Genomic DNA, 23,949 nt, shown 5'->3' with positions numbered 1-23,949 from the left:
GTAAAGCTTTTCATTATCCTTCAGCCAAAAGGAGGCTCTTCCCTTCAGTACTTCTCTTTTTTTGCTTTAGTTCATTCTGTGTAGTTTTGCATTCATGTTTTATTTCTCCTGCCAGTTTGCAAAGTCTGGATCTTATTGATCTGTGTATTCCACTCATTGTTTCCTGTATCCAATTGATGTTACTTCAGTGTTTGTTTGAATAAAAGGTGGTTTTCTGATGTCATGCTACAGATGTGTGCCATTACAGAACCAGAGAGAAAGTGGATGTGTGATATTTTTTCTCTTTGCTTTCAGACTTTGCCAGTTTGAATTCTTCATTGTGGTGACCTTTTCATTTATTTACACATGTGCTTTTTGGCTTATTTTCAACCGTTAAGTAATCTTCTGGAATCAGGTTCTAGAAATGGCTCTTCAAGGTTTGTAGTGCTCTATAACTTAGCATAGAGAATGGTTATTAATGCTGGTTACAAAGCACCTGCCCAGCCCGTTTTCTGTCATAGTAGAAACAGTTTTGTCATAGATTTTGACGTTTTTCAGTATAGATTATTTTTTAGATTTTGGCAACACTGTTTCATGTATTTTTTCACTAAGAAGCTAAATCCTCTTTCTCAAATTCTGAAAACCTGTAGAGTTTTGCTTTTTTTTTTTTTTTTTTTTTTTAAGATTTATTTATTTATTCATTCAGAGAGAGTGAGAGAGAGGCAGAGACACAGGCAGAGGGAGAAATAGGCTCCATGTAGGAAGCCCGATGTGGGACTCCATCCCGGGTCTCCAAGATCACACCCCGGGCTGCAGGCGGCTCCAAACCGCTGCGACACCGCGGCTGCCCGAGTTTTGCTTTTTAACATAACCACAGCACAAAGATTTCCAAGTTTTTACCACTAAATGACAGATAATAAAGGAAACAGCGTTTGTAGAGCAGACAAGGCATTTGGTGACTCAAAGAGGAATTTCAGATGCACAGTGAGAACTAGGGAAGAGACAAATGCGAAACTGTAGCCAAAAAAGGTGGTGTTTGCTTTTTAAACAGCACTGTTAGTTGTGTATATGTATGTTTCATGTTTCTCCATGCCAGCTATTTTCAGTTTCAGTTCTTCTTTAATATCATGGAAGCCTGACTTCAGGGTGAATTATATTAAAGCCCTGAAGAGGAAAAAGGCCAGATTAAGACCATATGGAATGGTTTTCCTGTCACCTAGCTAATTAAGTTCATCTAATTCTCCAATAGTTAGCATCCTTTTACATGATCTCCAGGTAAATCACAGCATTTCTCCTTAGTACTATTGATTGTGAAAGAGATTTGAAGCATTGCATGCCTTCCTACTTCCTCCCCAGGTAGGATATCTTCCTCTCCCAGCTGTTTTCTTGCTTAGGAAAGTTCTAAATTCTAAAAATCACTCTTGTTCCACCTATAATTTTTGAAGCTTGAAATTGCTCAATACTGATTTGGTTCCCACTTTCTCAGTAGGATAGCATGTTTTTTAGATCAAAGCACATTTTAGTTTTTCTTTGCTTTTCTTTTTTTTCCTCCCTTAAATTTCTTTTTAGGGGAAAATAAAACACTTTCAAGACATTATTGCTTGGAGGTAGAGTTTCTTGGAATATGTAAATTCTTTAAATCTGGTTGAGGTTTGTGCCTGTGTACCCCAGTGGGAAGATTGGATCTGAAACATCACTGAGATGTCCCAGCTCCATCTTCTTTCCAAGTTTTCTCAGAACTCCCACACAGCATCAGTACCACTACTCGGTTCCCCTAGGACATATTTCTTTGTAATCTAGAATTTCTTTAGGCTTTGGGAGTCCAGTTGAACAGCATGTATTCCCAGCAACTTGGTAGAGCAATTTACAGATTCTATATGGGCATCTAGTACTTAGCTAAATGAACTCTACCTCTCTCTCCTCTCTCTCCTTTCTCTCTTTCAGCTTGGCAGTGACCTTGGCGGGGGCATTGGAGGAAGTCCGGCAGTAAGTGCCATCCGTTTTTTTCACCATGGGATGCGCTGCCCCCTGTTTGATGCCTTTTCCTATGCACACATTCTCAGACCAGCCACCGCTGCTATCTAGCATTGTACACCAAAACCTCTATAACAGTATATGAAGAGTAGAAAGTAGCATAGGGTTACTTGGATTCTTCAGAGGCATACACCACATGTGGTGTAGGGACATCTTTAGGGATTGGCACTCTGGTGTCTACAGAGATCTTTGTCTTCCTGACATTAAAGAGCTAAAGGAAATGGAACCTCCCATCTTGACTGGAGAATGCTCTTATTCTCTAGTATCATCTACAAAGAACTTGAGAGAGTCAGCTGGACTCAGAGGGAGACTCTCCTTGTAAGTGACTGAGGTTGGGGGGTATGAATATCCCTCTTCCCCCCAGGAGAGTTTCCTACTAGATATTTATGCCTAAATGGGAAAGTAAGACTTGTCTGCACCCAAGTGGAAATAGAACTGCTTTCTAAGTTGGATGCTTCTTCTTTCTATAGAAACAGACTCCCTTTGTTAGGGTATCTGTAGGCCTTTTGCACAGAATCATGGAAGCTAAAATTGGAAACAAACAGAAAAGATCTTGGATCACTGTGTTCCTGGTCCTACTGATTACTCTGTGTTAGAACTTCTAAAGAGTGTTTGTATATTATCAATGATGAAAAAATAATCATGATGATTAAAAGGACAAAGAATATACTAATTCAGCTCCAAAAATTTGTAATTATGGTGTGTTCTTACTGTTTGATCAATACTTCTGAAATATAGAGCAACATGTTAAGGGCTATTAATCTGTTCTTCCTGGTTTTCCACTCCCCTTCCCTTTTTCCCTGCAGGTGGGACAGTCATTCATCCCATCATCAGTGCCTGCAACCTTTGCTCCCTCACCTACTCCTGCTGTGGTCAGCAGTGGTCTGAATGACCTGTTTGAACTCTCCACGGGAATAGGCATGGCACCTGGTGGATATGTGGCTCCTAAGGCTGTAAGTAAAGCAATACTTTCGTAATGTAGAACACATGTTTTATTACTTCCCCTGATCATAAAGCCAAGGGTTGGGCCCTTGTCCTACAGGATTTAAGAAGATGAAAAGTAGCCTGAAATTTAGCAATAAGAAACACCGTAGCATCCATATTAACTATTTTTATAATTAGACTTAAAATTGGAAATCTTAAGTATTTGTATTTTGTTTTCTTTTTTCTTTTTATTTTTTTAAAGATTTTATTTATTCATGAGAGACATAGAGAAAGAGGCAGAGACACAGGCAGAGGGAGAAGGAGGCTCTATGCAGGGAGCCCGATGTGGGACTTGATCCCGGGACTCCAGGATCATGCCCTGGGCCGAAGGCAGGTGCCAAACTGTTTTTTTTTTTTTTTAAAGATCTTATTTATTTATTCGTGAGAGAGAGAGGCAAAGACATAGGCAGACAGAGAAGCAGGCTCCTCGCAGGGATTCTGATGTGTGACTTGATCCCCAGACCCAAAGATCACTCCGTGAGCCAAAAGCAGACACTTAACTGCTGAGCCACCCAGGCATCCCTGTATTTTGTTATCCTGTTTAGAAATGTCTTGTTTGTCAGTATTGAAGTCAATCTAGTGTGAATCCAGTTCACAACACAATAGCAAGGGCCAGAGGGTGGGGGTGGGGGCAGACTATAGTGTAGGGGAGTAACATTCTTCTCATTTCTTCCATTCCCTTTTTTGAGAATTTGTATTATATACAAATTCTAGAGTGCTGTTGCTCACAATTTGGCTTTCATGGATTTTAGTGTACCTTTTTAGAGTCCTGATTTAGGTTTCTATCACTGGTGCTTTTCTAGTCTCAACCTTGCTTAATGTTCTACTCAGACTGAATTTCAAAAGTGGAAACTCGATGTAAGTGAAGCTTATTTCAGCCTCAGAGTATAGTGCCATCTTTAGCTAGGCCCAGTTTCTTATAATGATGCCTTTCTGAGGGACAACATGCCTGTTTGTTTCCTGAATTCTTTACCCTGCTCTTCTGACTCTAAAGGATCCCTACTACAGAAATGTAGACCAGTTGTCCATTCCAGGGGTCATAACTTTTTCTACACAGCTGCTGAATAGAGTAACCAAAAACAGGATTTAAAACTGAGCCATAAAATTTTGGCACAATTCAGTAACTTTGTTGTGAGGTTTCTGTATTGGGTGTTATCCCACAGACTTTTAATTATTGGTTAAAAGATTATCTAATGCATTTGTTTAGTAACATTAAAGTAATACATACAAATGACAAGTTTAAGTAATGTAGAAACAACAGATAGAAAATTAAGTTTCCTCACTTTCCCATAAATAGTCACTATTACTTTCTTGTGTGTCCTATGAAAAGGATTATGCATATACCTATATGTCTGTGTCCTTTGACAGTACTGTGTCAATGGAATATACTGTTTTGTGTCTTGTTTTTCTCTATCATATTATTTTGAATGTCTGTATCCACCGTATTGACGTGTCACAACTTATTTAATCATTCTCCTGTTGATGGACATATAGTCCATCACCACCTTTTTTTTTTATCACCCTTTTTTGCTATTACAGTGTTGCAGTGAACATCTTTATGTATGCATATCCTGGTAAATATATATATTTTTTATCCTGGTGTATTTTTGTAATTATAGCTACAGGATAAACCTGCAGTGTGCTTGATCATTTAAACATTTTAAAATAGACGTTCTCAACTTGCCTTCCAAAAGTTAACATTAGATTATATTCCCAGCAACACAGTACAGAGTGCCAGATTGCTTATATTTTCCATTGAGTATTATTGGTTTTTAGAATTTTTGACCCTCTGATAGCTTATGGTTGTTTGATTTCACTTTCTTCTTTCCTTTTTTTCCCTTAATATGGCTAAATATGTTTTCATGTTTATTCAACCACCCACTGAAGCTTTGGTATTCTGTCTGAGATGGTCAAAACAGTTCATAAATTTCCTGATTTTTTTTAAGATTTATTTATTTATTTTTATTTTATTTATTTTATTTTTTATTTATTTATGATAGTCACACAGAATGAGAGAGAGAGGCAGAGACACAGGCAGAGGGAGAAGCAGGCTCCATGCACCGGGAGCCCGACGTGGGATTCGATCCCGGATCTCCAGGATCGCGCCCTGGGCCAAAGGCAGGCGCTAAACCGCTGCGCCACCCAGGGATCCCCAAGATTTATTTATTTTTAGAGAGAGCAGGGGAAGAGGCAGAGGCAAGGGAGATCTGCAGCCGACTCCCCGCTGAACTCAGAGCCCAACTTGGAGCTCAGTCTCATGACCCTGAGATCATGACCTGAGCCAAAAATCAAGAATCAACACTTTACTGACTGGGGCACCCAGGTGCCCCCCAACCTTTTAAATTAACTCTTACATTCCAGGAGTATCACAGGTTTTAGGACCAGAGATGGGTAATGGATTATATTGAGAAGATAGGCATTTAAACTACTTAAACCATATCTAAGTCCTGTTTACCAGAAGCTATAACAAGAGTTAAAAAATATACATAAGACATGGCCCTTGCCCTAGAGATTACTGTTAATGGGTATAGTGATGAAAAAAAGTCTTCAAAGATATAGATGTGCTGTTTTCATTAGTAGATTCAGTTTCTTCCCTTTTAAGTCTTTTACCAAAGGTGCTAATAAACACACACACACACACACACACACACTATACTCACTGGAATTTCTCTTTTCCTTATGTATACACATTTGGTAGCAGTAGTCAAGCAGTAAAATGATCAAGTTGAATAGAAGATGGGAACTAGCCAGGGTTATTCATAGACTTTTCTTGAGGGTTTGGCTTGGTTTAGTTTGGTTCTTCAATTGAGAACAGTCTCAAAATTCAGAGAATATGACTTTATCCAGAACCTTTGGCATCTGACTTGATATTTATAGTATAAAAATCACCAGTTGCCCAAATAAGTGGTCTTAATTTCATCTTTGTATATTCAAACAAATAGCATCAAGATAAATCTTGCGTGGTTCCATTGGGTTTTATACTGTCTTTTAGGTCTGGCTGCCTGCAGTAAAAGCTAAAGGCTTGGAGATTTCTGGAACATTTACTCACCGCCAAGGGCACATCTATATGGAAATGAACTTCACCAACAAAGCTCTGCAGCACATGACAGACTTTGCAATCCAGTTTAACAAGAATAGGTAAGAAGTCTGAGTCCTCAGCTCAATTGTGAAGCAGCATTGTGCCTTGTGTCCAGCAAAATAATGTTCCATTTTTAACAATGCGTTAAAAATTCTCATGTTGGCAGATGTTGAATGTAGAATGAGAGCTTTTACATTCTGTTTACTTGTCAGCTTCCATTCTGGAGGCCTTAGAGAATTTTGTTGGGAAACTCATCCATATGGAAAAAAGAAACCGGAACTAACTTACTGTCTTCTTAAAGGGTTGTAGGACTACAATGTTTTTAATAAACCATTTACCCAAAAAAAAGTTTTAATTGAAATCCATGTATTTGTTCAACAAATAATTGGTTAGCATCTGTGTGCCATACATTTCTAGGTGCTGGGGCTAGAGTAATGAACGAAACAAATAAGTGTCCAAAGCCCATATGTTGGCGGGAAAAACGAACATACTTTGGTTGATGTCAAAAGTTTGAAACATAGTATACCTGTTAGCTGAATAATATAGGTGGGTGGTCTGCTTTTAGCAATGAATTCTCTGCCTTAATAACAAAGAGAGCATGAAGATGTAAATACTGATTTTCTGTAGTTCTGAAATGTCAGTTTTTTATTAAATACCATGGTTCAGGAACCTGCCTGGTAAGGTTTTGATGGCAGGTCCATTTATACAAGATAATCAGACTTGTTTGTAACAAAGTAGTAATTGGACCTTTAAATCAGATTTAATAAAATTTGTCAGTGACAACTTGTATCAGTAACTCTCTTACTTATTTCTAAGCATTTGGAAATAACTTTTGTACCCTAGATTTGAAAGTTAGGCACATTAAAAACAATGTAAGTATTTAGAAAGTCTGTGTTTCCTTTTGGCAGACTAGTTTTTTTTCCAGTTATTTTGGGGGGAGCTGGCCATGTTAAAAGCTAAGGCTGGTGTATTAATAGCCATTTTCTTAGCCTGCCTTCATACTTCATTTCTGTTTGTGTTTGCTTTTTTTTTTTTTTAAATAGTCTGATATTTAGAAAACTTTATATTTTTGTTGATAGTTATGCTTTTTTTTTTTTTTATGATAGTCACAGAGAGAGAGAGAGAGAGAGAGAGAGAGAGAGGCAGAGACATAGGCAGAGGGAGAAGCAGGCTCCATGCACCGGGAGCCTGATGTGGGATTCGATCCTGGGTCTCCAGGATCGCGCCCTGGGCCAAAGGCAGGCGCCAAACCGCTGCCCCACCCAGGAATCCCTGCTTTTTCTTTTATAATATCTTCTCAGTTCCTGCTTTCGGTCAGAAGTCTCTTAATTTCCTCCCGTAACATATTTTCTTTGCCCCCCATATTCCCTAATGTCAATAGTACTGTCTTTCTTTGGAAATACTTTTGTACTTGAAGTATGACTAAAATTCTACTACTTGATTTGTTGTCTTTGAAGTCCTCTTATGACTGATGAGGCCAAGAGCTAGTTATTCTGCTTTCTACCCACTTGCCTCCTCTTCCTCTCATTTTTGTAAATTGTATCATTTCTTTTTTTCCCTTTATACCTCATCCTTGTTTTATCTTGGATTTGTGCTTACTGCCACTCGTTTAAGTTCCCACTGCCCTTTCTTGGATGTCTTTTAGTAGGTTCCTCAAAGGGGGCTCATGTAAACAACAGTCTTTGAATTTTTATGTGGTCAAAACTGTGACCTTTATACTTGAAAATTCTTGACTCAAATTCTTTAAGTGTTTCACTCTAGTGTCTTTTGTCATTGAATGTTCCTGTGGAAAAAGTCCTTGGCCAGCCTGATTTTTCCCCTTATAAGTGATGACATCATTTTGTCTGGCTGCCCAAAGTTTTGAGGTCCAATAATTTTACTAGGATATTCCTAGTATTGACCAATCTTGGTCAGTTTTTCATGGAATAAAGTGTGCCCATTCAATGTGTACCTTGAAGTGTTTTACTGTAGGAAGATTCTTAGGGTTTATGTGTTTAAAATTTTTAATAGGGCAGCCCGGGTGGCTCAGCAGTTTAGCGTCACCTTCAGTCCAGGTTGTGATCCTGGAGACCCGGGATCGAGTCCCGTGTCAGGCTTCCTGCATGAGGCCTGCTTCTCCCTCTGCCTGTGTCTCTGCCTCTTTCTTTCTCTCTGTGTCTCTCATGAATAAATAAATGAAATCTTTTAAAAAATAAAATAAATTTTTATTTTTTTAAGATTTTTATTTATTTATTTGAGAGAGAGAGTGTGTGTGAGCACACGTGAGCAGGGAGACGGGCAGATGGAGAGGGAGAAGCAGGCTCCTTTTTGAGTAGGGAGCCCCAATGTGGGACTTGATCCCAGGACTCTGAGATCATGGCCTGAGCTAAAGGCAGATTTATAGACTCTATAAATGCAGATGCCTAAGTGACAGAGCCACCCAGCTAAAGGCAGATTTATACACTCTATAAATGCAGATGCCTAAGTGACAGAACCACCCAGGTGCCCCCATATGTTTAAAGTTTTTGTTTGTTTGTTTGAAGTTTTATATTGTTCCATTGTTTGGATGTTCTTCTCTGGAGAACTATGTTTATATTAACTCTTCTTTGTCTATCTTTTATAAATACTTTTTTTCCTCCCTGATTTTTTCTTATCTGTAACTATTACAATATATACCTCATACCTTTTTTTACTCATAACCATAACACTGTTATCATACCAGAAATTCTCTAATATCCTTAAACATCCAATCTATGGGTTTTCACAGTTGTGTGATGTTTTTGTACAGTTTGTTTTGTCTGAACAGGGCCCCAATAAGGTCCCCATTTATACCAGTTGGTTGATAAGTATCTTAAGTCTCTTCTATAGATTTCTCCTCTCTGTTTTTTTTTTTTTTTTTTTTCTTGAAATTTATTTACAGGAGAAATTACATCTTTTATCTGTGGAGTTTCCCATAATCTAGATTTTGCCGATTACATCTATAAATTGGAGGCAGATCTATATAAGCATGATCAGATTTACACTTCATCCTCTGGCAAGAGTGCTACAGGGAAGGCAGTGATTTTATTCTCAGTATATACGGTACTTGCCATGTGGTCTCTTTTCTTCTGTGTAACTCTGTCCCTATCACTGTAATTGTGCTTTTTCTTTACTCTTTTGTATGTGAAATCACATAGTATGAAGGCTTTTGCATCTGGTTTCTTTTGCTTAGCGTAATGCTTGGAGATAAATCAGTAATCTGTTCCATTTTTTTTTTAAATCTGTTCCATTTTATTGATGAGTAGTATCCGTTGATGAGTATACCACGATTTGTTTACCTTTTACCAGTTGGTAGAATTTAGGGTTGTTTCCTGTTTTGTCTTCTATGATTAAAGCTGCTAGGAATATTCATAATCAAGTCTTTGTGTGAGTATATGTTTTCAGTTTTCCTGGGGAATTACCTAGAGTAGTATTGCTGGGGCATATGGTAAATGTGAGAGTTTTAGATATTGTATAGCCTTACCAATTTTAGCTGTTCTTATGAATATGCATTTTAATTTATTTCTCATTTCCCTAACAACTAATGATATTGAGCAATTTTTTCATCAGTGTATTGACCATTATATCTTTAGTGAAGTATCTGCTCAGATCTTTTTTTTTTTTTTTTTTTTAAGATTTTATTTATTCATGAGAGAGACAGAGAGAGAGAGAAAGAGAGAGAGAGGCAGAGACACAGGCAGAGGGAGAAGCAGGCTCAATGCAGGGAGCCTGATATGGGACTCCAGGATCACGCTCTGGGCTGAAGGTGGCGCTAAACCTCTGAGCCACCAGGGCTGCCCTGATCTTTCTTTTTTTTTTATTTTATTATCAAGTAGTAAAAGTTCTTTATATATTATGGATACAAGACCTTTGTCAGATATATGTCTTACAAATATTTTCTCTGGTTTTATTTTCTTAAGAGTGTCTTTCAAAAAGTTTTGTATTTGCTTATGCTCTTTGTGTTCTAAGAAATCTTTGCCTGGCCTATGGATACAAAGGGGTTTTTTGTTCTTGTTGTTGTTTTAATAGAAGTGGTAGAGATTTAGCTCCTACATTAACTTTTATAATCCATTTTGAGATAATTTTTAAATATGGTATAAAATAAGAGTCAAAGTAAACTTTTTAAAATATATATAGCCTTGAAATCAGATAGTACAAACTCTCCATCTTAGTTCTTTTTTCAAAATTGTTTTGGCTGTTCTAGGTTCTTTACCTGATGGGATTTTGATTGAGAATGCAGTAAATATGTAGATAATTTCGGAGAGAATTGACATCAAACAATATTGAGTTTTAATCCATCAACTTGCTTTATTTAGGTCATCTTTAACTTCTCTTTGCACTGTTTTATAATTTCTCGTGTGCTTACATGTCTGTCAGATTTAAGTGTTTCATGGTTTTAATGGTATAGTAAATAACTTTCTTCTCATTTTAATATTTGTTTTTTACTGATATATAGAAGTAGAATTGATTTTTGTATGTTGAACTTTTATTGTACAACTTTGTTATATTCCCCTACTAGTTCCAGTAGCTTTCTTATAAATTCCTTACAGTTTTCTATATAGATAAATCGTTTTGTCTGTGAATAGAGACTGTTTTATCTTTTCTTTTTAGTTTTATGCCTTTTATTTCCTTGCCTGACTATACTGGGATCTGCAGTAAATGTTCATGTGCTAAGAAGGGACTTCTTTGTCATGTTCTAGTTCTCTAGGGGAAAGCATTCAGTCTTTCACCATTAAATGCAGTGTTAACTGTAGATTTTTCATGGAGGTTGAGGGAGTTCCTTCTCTTCCTGGTTTGTTGAGTTTTACTATGAGTGGGAATTAAGTTGATTATGAATTATTAATTTATTACAAGTGGATAAAAATTAATGTCAGATGCTTCATTTATTGAAATGATCATGTGGTTCTTTTTTAGTCTATTTATTTGGTGGCTCACAGGGATTGATTTTTTGACTGCTACTCCAATCTTGTATTCTTGGGATAAATCCTGTCTGGTCAGGATATATTGTCTACTTTTATATATTGTTGAATCTGATTTGCTAAAATTTTTTGAGTATTTTTTTGCATCTGTGTTCTGGATGTAGTTTAGTTCATTTCTGGCATGATTTATTTTTTTATTATTATTTCTTAGCTGGGTTTTACTGGCTCTCCTTTACTTCTCTTGTCTGGTCATCTCTTCCCCCCAGTTCTTCCTTCACTGTTACGTGTTCTCCTTTGGTGACTACAGTCATTTTATTAAGTGTATTTTCCCCTTCTGTATAAATGTTTCATAATTTCCATTTTTTTTAATATTTTATTTCTTTATTGGAGAGAGAGAGCACAAATGAAGTGTGGGGAGGTGGAGGTGGAAAGGGAGAAGCGGGTTCCTAGCTGAGCAAGCTCAGCCATGGCTGAGTCCATGGCTCAATCCTAGGACCCTGAGATCATGACCTGAACAAAAGGCAGACGCTTAACCAGCTGAACCACCCAGGTGCCCCCATAATTTCCATTGTTTCTATGGCAATTTACTTTCAAGTATGTTTTGTTTGTAAAACAAAAGCTACTGCCATATTTCTATCCCAATATTGCCTTCAGACAGAGTTTGCTGACCATGAGAGCAAGATCACAAAAGCAGAATGGGTTTTTTTTATCTATAAATGTTATACCAAAATGAGTGATGTATATTCTCAGGATCACTTTATTATATTTTGATACTCTGAAGCATAGTTTAGGAAAAAGAAAATGTTTCTTCTCCCTTCCTGTGATTTTTTTAAAGATAGTCCCTACATACACTCTATAGTTATTTTATAAATATTATAGTCCCATCTTCCTTCCTGAGGCTAATTAGAAAACAAATTCAATATAAATTTATGTTGTTCACTTGTGTATTTGTTATACCTGTAGGCCCACTTTTCCCTTTCTGCTCATTCTGTCTGAAAATTTATTCTTATATTTCTTGAACATAGACATGTCTGTTCTTGGGGCACCTAGGTAGCCCAGTCCGTTAATTGTCCAACTCTTGATTTCAGCTTAGGTCATGATCTCAGGGTAGTGAGGTTGAGCCCTGTACTGGGCTCCCGTGGTGGGTGAGAATCTTAAGCAGAATTCTCTCTCTCCCTCTGTCCCTCCCCCACTCCCTGTTTGGGTGCGTACTCCCGCTCTCTCAAAGCAAAAACAAAACACGTCTGCTTGTCATACATACTTGTTATTTATGTAACTCCAGACTCAGGTTTTTCCTATCTCTTTACTATTTTTGTATCGCTACTAGACAGGCTGCTCTGTGAAGTCAAACTGGTGGGTACACACTCCTGCCTTAGGCTTAGAAAGTGACCAGATTGTCCTAGTCATTTGGAATGTCTAAGTCAATCAGTGTTGCTTTACTTTCACTGGCTCTGTTTCAGTGATTTTTGTCTTACATATGTAAATAAAAAAGAAAATTAGAATTGCCAGTAAATAGGGGGATCCCTGGGTGGCTCAGTGGTATAGCGCCTGCCTTTGGCCCAGGACGCGATGCTGGAGTCCCGGGATCGAGTCCCAAGTCAGGCTCCCAGCATGGAGCCTGCTTCTCCCTCCTCCTGTGTCTCTGCCTCGCTCTCTCTCTCTCTCTGTCTATGTTAAATAAATAAATAAATAAATCTTAAAAAAAAAAAATAATTGCCAGTAAATAATCTGGATTGCTAAGACAGGGTATCAAGCTAGTGAAATAATGTCAATTTATTGTACTTTACAGAGTGTATATTTATATTCTTAAGTCATCTTTCTCCCAGGGATTATCTAAGGAAAAAAAATTTTTAAAGATTTTATTTATTTATTCATGAGAGAGAGAGGCAGAGACACAGGCAGAGGGAGAAGCAGTCTCCATGCAGGGAGCCCGATGTGGGACTCGATCCTAGGACTTCAGGATTGTGCCCTGGCCGAAGGCAGGTGCTAAACCTCTGAGCCACCCAGGGATCCGGGAAAAATGTTTTTTAAGAAAAGAGAGAAACTTATTAAATCTGACCCTCCAGTAGTGTGAAACATTAGAAACTAACAAAGCACTTCTGTACTTAATGAATGTTTTCTCCTTCCTCAGATCCATTTAATGGGAAATGGGTTATTTTGTAATCAGTGTTTTAGCAAATTAGGATTAAGCATCTTGGTTCCTGCTGTTCTTCCCATTTAATTTTATTAAAAATTATATTTCCTCCAAATGGAGTAAAAAGCCATTGAAATCCAAAGATGTGACTAAATCATGCCTCCTGATTAACCTCTGGAATTTTTTAATCCTCTTTTCCTAGCTTTGGTGTCATCCCCAGCACTCCTCTGGCCATCCATACACCACTGATGCCAAACCAGAGTATTGATGTCTCCCTGCCTCTCAACACCCTGGGCCCGGTCATGAAGATGGAACCTCTGAATAACCTACAGGTTAGGGTTTTACTTCAAGTGCAACTTGATATCTTTCCAATTTTTTCATTTATATATAAATAACCCCTCTTTTTTCCTCAGATTTGGTCATGGAACATTCAGGTTTGAAGTAACTATGGAAAAGTTTGCTTGTTTGTTTGTTTGTTTGTTTGTTTAAAGAGCAGAGGGGAGGGACAGACGGAGAGGTAGAGAGAATCTTAAGTAGGCTCCGAGCCCAAAACAGGGCTCAGTCTCATGACCCTGAGATCATGTCCTGAGCTAAAATCAAGAGTTGGACGTTTAACCAACTTAGCCACCCTGGTGCCCTTTATTTTTTATTTTTTATTTTTTATTTTTTAAAAATTCATATTGGTGCTTGGCTGGCTCAGTTGGTAGAGCATGCTACTCTTGATCTTGGGGTCATGATTTCAAGCCTCACATTGGATGTAGAGTTTAATTTAAAAATAAAAACAGATTGGGGTGTCTGGGTGGCTCAGTCAATTAAGTGTCTGCCTTCAGCTCAGATCATGATCCCAGAATCCCGGGATCAGGATCAAGACCCACATTGGGCTTCCCGCTCACAGGAAGTTTGTTTCTTCCTCTCCCTCTACTCCTCCCCCTGCTCGTGCTCATTCTCTCTCTCAAATACATAAAAAATTTAAAATATATGTATATAAAAATAAATAAAAATAAAAGCAGATTATAAAAGCATACAAGGGCACCTGGATGGCTCAGTCAGTTAAGAGTTCAAATCTTGGTCTCAGCTCAGTCTTGATCTCAGGGTTGTGAGTTCAGGCACAACCTTTATTTTTTTTACTTTAAAAAATAAAGTCATACCTTGACATGGGAAGGTACTCATTCTTTTACTCAACAAACATTTTAAACTTTTAAAGATCTTATTTATAAACCTTTTTTCTAAAGATTTTTATAGTGAATTTTTATTTATAAAAGAATAAATTTACATAGTGGTTGTCTTTGAACATGCAACCACAAATACAGTTACCTGGATTTAAAGGCCCCCTCTTAGCACATAACCATGATAAGTAGCAGCATCTTACAGGAGCTCAGAATTTTATCAGATCTACTAGAGCCTCGATCTTGAAAATACTGGTATTTTTTAGAATGCATAAGTACTAGCTGAGAATTTCATTCAGTTTTCATCTGTTTTGAATTTCTCTTTGAAATATAAGCCTTCTGGGGTTCAAGCAACATGAAGGCAGACTAGTAAGCTTGAGTGTAGCAGTGTTGAAGGATTATGAATACAGATATAAGCTGTAGATATAGGGGGTTTTGAAGTGCTCAAAAAAAAAAAAAAAAAATGAAGTGCTCATAAGGTCAAGAGAGACAGCCCTGGGTCCACCTGAGATTGGAAACTGTAACTGATCTCTACACAGAGTTGGTACCCTGGAAGGGGAACTGGAAAAAGTGTTTCCATTACGACAGGGGATGGAGAAGTTTCTCTCTGACCAGTGTTCTGGATACCCTCTTATGACAAATCCGAGGCCCAATGTTTTGCCACACATGACATAATATATGGGCATATAGTCCAAATGTATACAAGATATGTAGGTACAGTGTTCTCCAAATCAATAAGTTAATGTAAAATTGGTCCCAGACTGGTAAAACCCAGGGAACCTGGCAGAAGCCAATGCACAGCAGTCCTTTGGCAAAGCTCTGAACTTCAGGGCCGTCAGGACTCCCAGCTGAAAAGAAAATCTCTTTTGGAAGTGAGTTCACAGGAGTGCCTGGGTGGTTCAGTCAGTTAAACATCTGCCTTCGGCTCAGGTCATGATCTCGGAGTCCTGGGATTAAGTCCTGTATCAGGCTTCTTGCTCAGCAGGAGTCTGCTTCTTCCTCTCCCTCTGCACCCCGTCCCCCCAATTCTTCTCTCTCTCTCTCTCAAATAAATAAAATCTTTATTTTTTTAAAAGATTTTATTTATTTATTCGTGATAGACATAGAGAGAGAGGCAGAGACACAGAGGGAGGAGCAGGCTCCATGCCCGGAGCCTGACGCGGGACTTGATCCCGGGACTCCAGGATCACGCCCTGGGCCAAAGGCAGGCACCAAACCTCTGAGCCACCCAGGGATCCCCAAATAAAATCTTTTTTTTTTTTTTTAAAAAAAAAAAGGGGGCAGCCTGGGTGGCTCAGCGGTTTAGCGCCACCTTCAGCCCAGGGCCTGATCCTGGAGACCCAGGATCGAGTCCCATGTCGGGCTCCCTGTGTGGAGCCTGCTTCTCCCTCTGCGCCTCTGTCTGTCTGTCTCTCATGAATAAATAAATAAAAATCTTTAAAAAATAAAAATAAAATAAAATTTTTTTAAAAAGCCTCACAAATTGAACCATAAAAAGAGGGAAATTTGTACTATGAAAAACAGAAGAGCAGACTGGATGAGTATTTCCACTTCCACCAAGAACTTAAAATGAATAGTTTAAATGAGACTAAAAATACAAAATATGTTTAAAATGATTAAAGAAAAATAATCTTCCACTTCCCAGTCAAGACAGGTGGGATGGATACCATTGCTTAATCTCTGGAAATACCAGTGTGAGATCCTAGTCCTATTGATGGTGAGACATCGACAGTACAATTACTTGGAGTTACGACTAATATTCTTTGGTAGCTTAAATACCAGCACACCTGTTCACCAGTTCACTACATTATTGCCACAATTAGTGGATGCCTCTTTCTCGGTAAAGGGTATAATGATTTGGAGCAAAGATGAGTGAGTCATGATGGAACTTGGCTCAGGCTAGAAGAATAAAACAAGGATTACTGTACAGATGGAATTGGCTGTTACTATGATGAGAGCAGTGTGTTAAGGGGCTTTTCCAGCACAGAATCCTGAAGTAAGGAACTAACCCAAATCTACACCTGCTCCTTTTTCATTGAAATCTAACCTCCTGTTGGCCCATAGAGCCTCCAGCACAGTATTTGAGGACAGTCAGCATGAATGCAAGAATGCTTTACTTTAGAACTAGGAAAGGGAATTTGGGTCACAGAAACCAGGGCAAAATTTTCTGTTCTTAAAACAAAAAGGAAACAATAAATAAATGAATGTCAGTTTGCCTTTCTATTTGTATTTCCATTTCTTATGCAGTGAAATGAGCATCCCAAATAAGGAACTCTCATAAGAGCAGTTGCGTCTTAGTCCAAAGCCTTCCCTCAAAAGTATTGATTAAGACTAATAAGTTTTTGTTTTTGCAAACCTGAAGTATAAGAAGCAAGCTTTTAAAAATTTCCCATCTTCTTTCAGGGATGTGATAATTATGGTTGTTTTCTCACTAATTGACATTTCCCAGTGGAGAAAATAAGCAAAAACTTAAACACTTTTTTTTTTCCTCCTTTGAGCAGCTCTATTTAATGTCTCCTGGTGCTAGTTGAAAGGAATGGCTAGCTTAAGGTGGGTGGGTTACTTTAGATTTTGGCTTCCATCCTGTACTTGTCCCAGTATAAACAAAAAGAATCAAATATTAACTCCAACAAGCTTAGGTCATAAATATCCAGGTAAAGCCAGGTAAAAATTGACTGGCATTTAAACATTATATTTGCATAGTGCTTAATTTCAAGAACTCGTGGGAAAATTAGTGCTTTCCTCCTTTAGACCATAAAATCAGGAAAGAAAAGATGGGGTTTGAGGAAATGAAATTTTGAAGGCAGTGTGGGTTTAACTGTTTTTGGCTAATTTCGTATCAATATATAGGACAGATAAACCCAACTAACTGCCAGAACTGTCGTTATAGCACCAGTACAAAAATATTTCATTACAGTGCTTATCAAACTACTTACTGGCTTACAGTCCGTCGGGAACACTATTGAAAAGTTAAAAACACTGTTCTCTCTTAAAATGTAAAATAGATTCTACCTTAGAGACAAGAATTGGGTACCTAGTAGAGATGTGAGCCTAGAAAATGTCTCTACTGTTCTGATGTTGGTTGTGTTAAAGCCTTTGTGAATTCAACTTATCAATAGTACACAAAGTTTAGCTTGCCTCTGGTGGTATCTTCTCTTGAGTTTATTTATAGCATACAGTTATATTCTTTTAAAAAAAATTGATTCCATCTATTTAAATAAAACAAAAACATTAACAAATGTCTAAATGAATTCTTTCTAAATGAGTCTTCTCTGACTCTGATATCCTTGACTTTCATCTGTGTTAGTTGCTTAGAAATATTTTCCCAGTGTTTCTTCTTCAAACTTGACCCCTGGCAAGTGTCTGCTTCTTCAAGTGTCTGCAAAAAAATAATAGACTTAGGGATCCCTGGGTGGCGCAACGGTTTGGCTCCTGCCTTTGGCCCAGGGCGCAATCCCGGAGACCCAGGATCAAATCCCACATAGGGCTCCCGGTGCATGGAGCCTGCTTCTCCCTCTGCCTGTGTCTCTGCCTCTCTCTCTCTCTCGCTCTCTCTCTCTCTCTGTGACTATCATAAATAAAAAAAAAATAGACTTACAACATAACCTATGCGAAATGCTGTAGAGTTCTTACAGCTGCTTGGCTTCCTTTCTCACTGAGATCATTGGTTTTAATTTTGTCCATTGTTTAAAAACAATATGAAGAGTCAACTGGTTTCTTTTTTTCCTTTTTTTTTTTTTTTAGATTTTTATTTATTTATTCATGAGAGACACAAGGGCAGAGACATGGGCAGGGAGCCTGACCCAGGACTCGATCCCAGGACCCTGGGATCACGACCTGAGCCAGTGGCAGATGCTCAACCACTGAGTCACCCACACACCCAAGAGTCAACTAGTTCTGTAGTTTGCTAACAAGAGCCCAGTCCCCAGCCTTCTCTCCCCAACTTGGCCCCAGTTTCTTTCCCCTAGTCAATCTCTCTTGCCTCTTGAAACTTTTTGTATTTACTTCTCTGTCTCTGAATAATATGCTTGTATTGTGACTTCTGGATTTTTTCCATTAGGTGTCCTTGACATCTTTCCACACTCACTGATGTCCTCTTCATGCCTATGTCCTGTCATCCCATTTCCCCAACAGAGCTAGCTAAGAATTTGCTTTAATCAGAGTTCAGTGTTTACATTATTTTTTTAAAGATTTTATTTATTGATTCAGGGTTGGGGGAGGAGCAGAGGGAGAGGGACAAACAGATTCCCCCCTGAGCAGGGAGCCTGACACGGAGCTCAATCCCATGACACTGGTTGGGGTTCAGTCTGTTAAACACTGACTGAACCACTCAGGCACCCCTGGTGTTTTAAATTATTAGGACTATACTTCAAAACTGAGCTATAAAGTGTAATTATTTTTTTCTCCATAAAACTTTTTGTATGTAGTTGGACACTTAACTATTAATACCTGTCTCTTCTTGTTTGCTTAATTTTTTGTGTTTTTAACTATAATTCAGTCCCAACTTCCCATGAGATCAGACTCTTCCATCACTTTCTTGAAGTCTCCCCTGGAGTCTTTTTTTTTTTTTTTTAAGATTTTATTTATTTATTCATGAGAGACAGAGAAGCAGAGACACAGGCAGAGGGAAAAGCAGACTCCATGCTGGGAGCCCGACGTGGGACTTGATTCTGGGACTCCAGGATCACGCCCTGGGCCGAAGGCAGGCGCTAAACTGCCGAGCCACCCAGGGATCTCCCTGCTGTAGTCTTTTGACCTGCTCTATTCAGGATTGATTCTTTTGTGAGTGAAATATGGCTGTCATCCTGGGATCTCCCTTCATCATCACTCTTCAGTTCATTGCCTCTCTTCTATGTTGGGTCTCCTATTGTTCTTTTCTTTACTTTCTCACTTCGATGAAAAACATTCGTCAGTAACTTCCTGAGAGTGAGTATATAGACAATAAAGTTTTTCAAGTTTCATGTGTTATAAAATGTCGTCTTCATGCTTCATGCTTTATAACATTCTAGGTTAGAAATCATTTTCTTCCTAATCTGATGCCATTATGATTCTTGATTTTGTTTTTTTCCTGCATGGTGTTTTCTCATTGAAAGCTTGTAAGATCCTTTCTTTATCTCTTATGTTCTGAAATTTCACAGTGATGTGCCTCAAGAGGTATGACTCCCTTTTCACCTATTATACTAGGTACTCATTGAGCTCTTTCATTTTGTTTGTTTGTTTTTCATTGGGCTCTTTCAAAGTGGAAACTTGTAGCCCTCAGTCCTGGGAATTTTTTTTTTTTTTTTTTTTTTTTTTTGTAGCTTTCCCTTTATTTTCTGTTTCTCTTAAGAGAAGTCTTGTCATTGGACGTTAACCCTTCTGGGCCAATTCGTGTTTTTCCCTCTTATTTCCCATCTCTTTCTCCTTTTGCTTTACTTTCTAAAAAATTTTTATGGAAAATTCTTAACATTACAGAAGTAAACACAATAGTGTAATGAGTCTCTGTAAACCATATCCATCATTGAGCATCAGTGATTATCCATAGTTAATATTATTTCATCTATACCCCTCTCCACAGCCCTATTCCATATTATTTTGAGGCAAATCTCAGACATACCGTTTTGTCTGTAAATATTTCAATATATATATTTAAAGCAGAAGGTTTCTTTTTAAAAATACAACCACAATAACTGCTGTACACATTAAAAAATTAGTAAAAATTCCTTAACATGAAACACCCGGTGTCTAGGTTTCCAGTTATTTCAGTACCTTAAACTGTTTTGTTTTTATTGTTGCTATTTGTTTGAATCAGTAAGGTGCATATATTATGATGGCTTAGTATGTCATAATTCTCTTTGGCTATACTGTTCATTATGATGGGTACTAGCCATATGTGGCTATATAAATTGAAATTAATTAAAATTAAATAAGGATCTCATTTTCCTGGTTGCATTGGCCACATTTCAAATGCACACGTGGCTAATAGTTTCTAGATTGGGCATTGTGGAAGTAGAATTTTTCCACCTTTGCAGAAAGTTTTCTTGAACGGTACTCATCTGTGGGTTCTCTCTCTCTTTTTTTTTTTTTTTATCTTTGGTTTTCAGCGATTTAACCATTAGGGACCTAGGTGTTTTCCTTGTGTTTGGCTGGGGGGTCACTAACGTTGGATCTATATAAGTCAATAGTTTCTCCTAAATTTGGGAAAATTTTGCCATTATTTCTTCATATTTTCCCTGCCCAATTATCTCTCTTCTTCTGGAACTCCAGTTATACAAAAAATGTTAAACCACTTGATATTGTCCTTCAGATTACTGAAGCTGTTCTTTCCATCTTCTTTCTCTCTGTTCTTCGGATTGGATAATTCCTATTGATCTGTCTTCAAGTATATCAACTCTTCTGTATGCTACAGCCTTCTGTTAAATTCATCCACTATAATTTCCGTTTCACAAATTGTACTTTTTATTTCTAGGATTTCTGTTTGGTTCTTTGCTAAAATTCCCCCTTTGTTCACTCAGGAGTACAACTGGAGAAACTTGTTTCACCTTCTACTCTGCATCCTAACTCTACCCTTTGGCCATCCCTTGGACCTAAGGCTATGCTTACTGACCCTCAGGAAAAAAGATTAGTAGAAGTATCTCAACTAGGCCCTGAAAACAGTGTTAGGTCTGTCTGCTAGGAGATTCTGTGTATTTTATTTGGGCATATCTCTTGGGTTCTGAGGATTCTTCTGTCCATGGGTTGCAGGGAGGCCAGAGGAGAATCACAGAGTATGTCTTTCTAAACCATGAGACCCAAGACCAGAGCTCCAGTTTACTCTTCACTGTGGGCAGCTGGAATCCTCTGTCAGTACTTTTACATCTGTCTGCTTGGGCTGGCTTAATTTTTTCAAAAATTATCTTTGACTCTCTTGTCTAGAATATAAAGGCTTTCTGCCAGCTTTCTGGCAGCTAAATTAGGCAAGATGACGGGAGAGTCTCAGCATTGATTATGCATAAATTCACTGAATCCACCATCCCTCGACCATGTCTGCCATTCCCTTCAAAGTACCATGTATTTTATCCTCTAAAAGAATGAGTTTTTACCTTTTTTTGCAGGGACTGAGGGGCTAAGGTAGCTTAGAGTGGTGGGTAGGGATTTAGGACTCCAACAGCATCTTAATCTTCATTCTTTCCCCTCCATACAGTTCCAGAGGTGCTGCCAATCCTGTGTATAATTTATACCTTTAATTTTTTTTTCCTGTAATTATGGCAGAATTTCTTCCAGGAAGAAGAAAATTTAGTTATGATTTTTGGTCTACTGTCTTTACCCGAAAGTCTAATAGCACCTTTATAAAAATCCTTCCTTCCTTCTGTACCAGTTTATAATTAGGACCCTTAAGAGGTAAAATATGGATAAAGAATTGGGGTTTTCCCAATGGTTTATCAATCTATCGACTTTAAACCCCACATAAGGATTGTTTGATAAGAGGATGAATGTTAGTTAATGAAAATACCTTTTGGTTTTTTGTCTTTGAATGTCTCTTGTAAAACAACTTCTATTCATCTTTTTTTTTTTAAGACTTTTTTATTTATTTGAGAAAGAGATTGTGAGCATGAGCTGTGGGGCAAGGGCAGGGGCAGAGGGAGAAGGAGACTCTGCTGACTGGGGAGCCCAATGCAGGGCTTGATTCCAAGACCCTGAGATCATGACCTGAGCAGAAGGCAGACACTTAACCAACTGAGCCACCCAGGTGCCCCAACTTCTGTTCATTTTAACCTTTGAATAATTAGGGCAGAAAGTGCTGAAAATCCCAGCTGCAAAGAACACAATCTTATAATCCTGTTTATTCATAACTTTAAGATCTTTGTCAACCAAAAGGGTTTGTTTGCTTTTTTGTTTTTTGGGGTTTTTTTTGTTTTTTTGGGTTTTTTGTTTTTTTACCAGCGTGTGGCCCTGAGAAAATTCTGTCCCTTGCTACTCCTACATTTGAGTCCCAGGCTGTGAGACAATCAGTTGCAGATGGTGCCTGTCCCTGATATTTCATGGCTTACATATGTCAGTTCACACTCAGAAAGCTCACAGCTGTAGCTATTGTACCAGAAAAACTGATAAATGCTTCCAAATGGAAGACCTTTCAGCAGCTTCTATCAGATGAAGCGAACCAGCTTGGCATTTGCTGACTTTTCTAGACTGTTGTGCAAGCCAAACAAAATCAGTATTAAAACCCTCCTTTGGTCTTCCAGGATCCATAGTTGAGGACTGTGCACTCTGATGGCTTTTATGGGACTGCTTGCTGCTTGAATAGATGTGGAGTCCTTGAAGTGGTGGATTTTATGGGAACTATAAGAGGTTCCCAAGTTGGACAGATAGACCCAGTACTGAAAATAACCCCTGTAGACAGGCTAGAACCTGAAATATTCCGTTAGCAATATGTAGGTCATCGAGGCTTGGTTATGAAGGATGAAAACATTTTACTACTAAAGAAAAGAGAATCTTATTTTCTGTGATTACTGATTCCAATTTGATATATTTTTCATGTTTCATCTGAGAAATTAGAGTTATCTTACATACTAGATATTGCCTTTTTACTCAATTATTCCTGTTGAGAATACTCCTTATCCTTTTTATTAAGGTAATCAAGATTCTACTAGGCAATATCTTTTGTATTTCTTTAACCGACACTCAACTACTGGCTTCTGGGACTCTCTTTTAGGATATATATATTAATAGCAACTGCCCTGTTTGAATAACCACTCATAAGCAGTAGACAAGTTTGATTCTGATAAGCAGAGATGGTCTAGTGAATCAGAAATCTGGCATCAATGGCAGGACATGGTTGTTCCTAAAATCCAGAATTCAATTCTAAAAACACCCAACTTTGGGATCCCTGGGTAGCGCAGCGGTTTAGCACCTGCCTTTGGCCCAGGGCGCGATCCTGGAGACCCGGGATCGAGTCCCACGTCGGGCTCCCGGTGCTTGGAGCCTGCTTCTCCCTCTGCCTCTCTCTCTCTCTCTATCATAAATAAATAAAAAATTTAAAAAAAAAAGTCTTAAAAATAAAAACACCCAACCTTGGGACCTCGTTCATCATAAAAAAAGGACTCTGAGATCAGATTACTCAAGTAACAGAGGCCCAGCCTGCAAACCTTGAGCAAATAATGAATTTCACACAGTAATTCTAAAGTGGTATTCTAATTTATAGGCTGTCATCTATTAAAATCCCAGCCATCTTTATATCATGAAGGTAAGTTAGGAGTTGATGATGAAAAATGGAATCAATTTTGATTTAATAAATAATTGGAAAGTAGGGGCAGCCCCCATGGCTCAACGGTTTAGTGCCGCCTTCAGTCCAGGGCGTGATCCTGGAAACCCGGGATCGAGTCCCACGTCGGGCTCCCTGCATGGAGCCTGCTTCTCCCTCTGCCTGTGTCTCTGCCTCTCTCTCTCTCTCTCTCTCTCTCTCTCTCTCATAAATAAATAAAAAGTCCTTAAAAAAATAATAATTGGAAAGTAGATTTAACCATGGGATCTTTATGCAGTAGAGGACTTTGAATAAAAAGTGGATACTTCTTTCTAGTTCCTGTGTTCTCATTATGGCTGATAATCTTTATGCAAAGCCTTAAAGCCTTATGCTATATCATGCGTTGGAATTATTTTCTTTTTTAAAGTTTTTATTTATTTATTCATAGAGAGAGAGAG

The 23,949-nt window shown here is 38.2% G+C and overlaps 1 protein-coding gene across 2 annotated transcripts in view; it reads left to right on the top strand.

Annotated features, from left to right (window-relative positions):
• AP2B1 (adaptor related protein complex 2 subunit beta 1) overlaps positions 1-23,949 on the top strand; it is a 133,894-nt gene that overhangs the window by 81,311 nt on the left and 28,634 nt on the right. The window contains exons 15-18 of one of the 2 annotated variants that reach the window (XM_025996129.2): positions 1,924-1,965; positions 2,820-2,966; positions 5,990-6,135; positions 13,329-13,458. In XM_025996129.2, coding sequence (XP_025851914.1) covers positions 1,924-1,965; positions 2,820-2,966; positions 5,990-6,135; positions 13,329-13,458 — 465 coding nt within the window. The remainder of the gene's footprint in view (positions 1-1,923; positions 1,966-2,819; positions 2,967-5,989; positions 6,136-13,328; positions 13,459-23,949) is intronic. The other variant, XM_025996131.2, reaches the window with a different exon arrangement.

Source organism: Vulpes vulpes, chromosome 2 (genome assembly GCF_048418805.1).
Source record: "Vulpes vulpes isolate BD-2025 chromosome 2, VulVul3, whole genome shotgun sequence".
Lineage (NCBI taxonomy): Eukaryota > Metazoa > Chordata > Mammalia > Carnivora > Canidae > Vulpes > Vulpes vulpes.
This window is presented reverse-complemented; position numbering and strand designations above follow the sequence as displayed.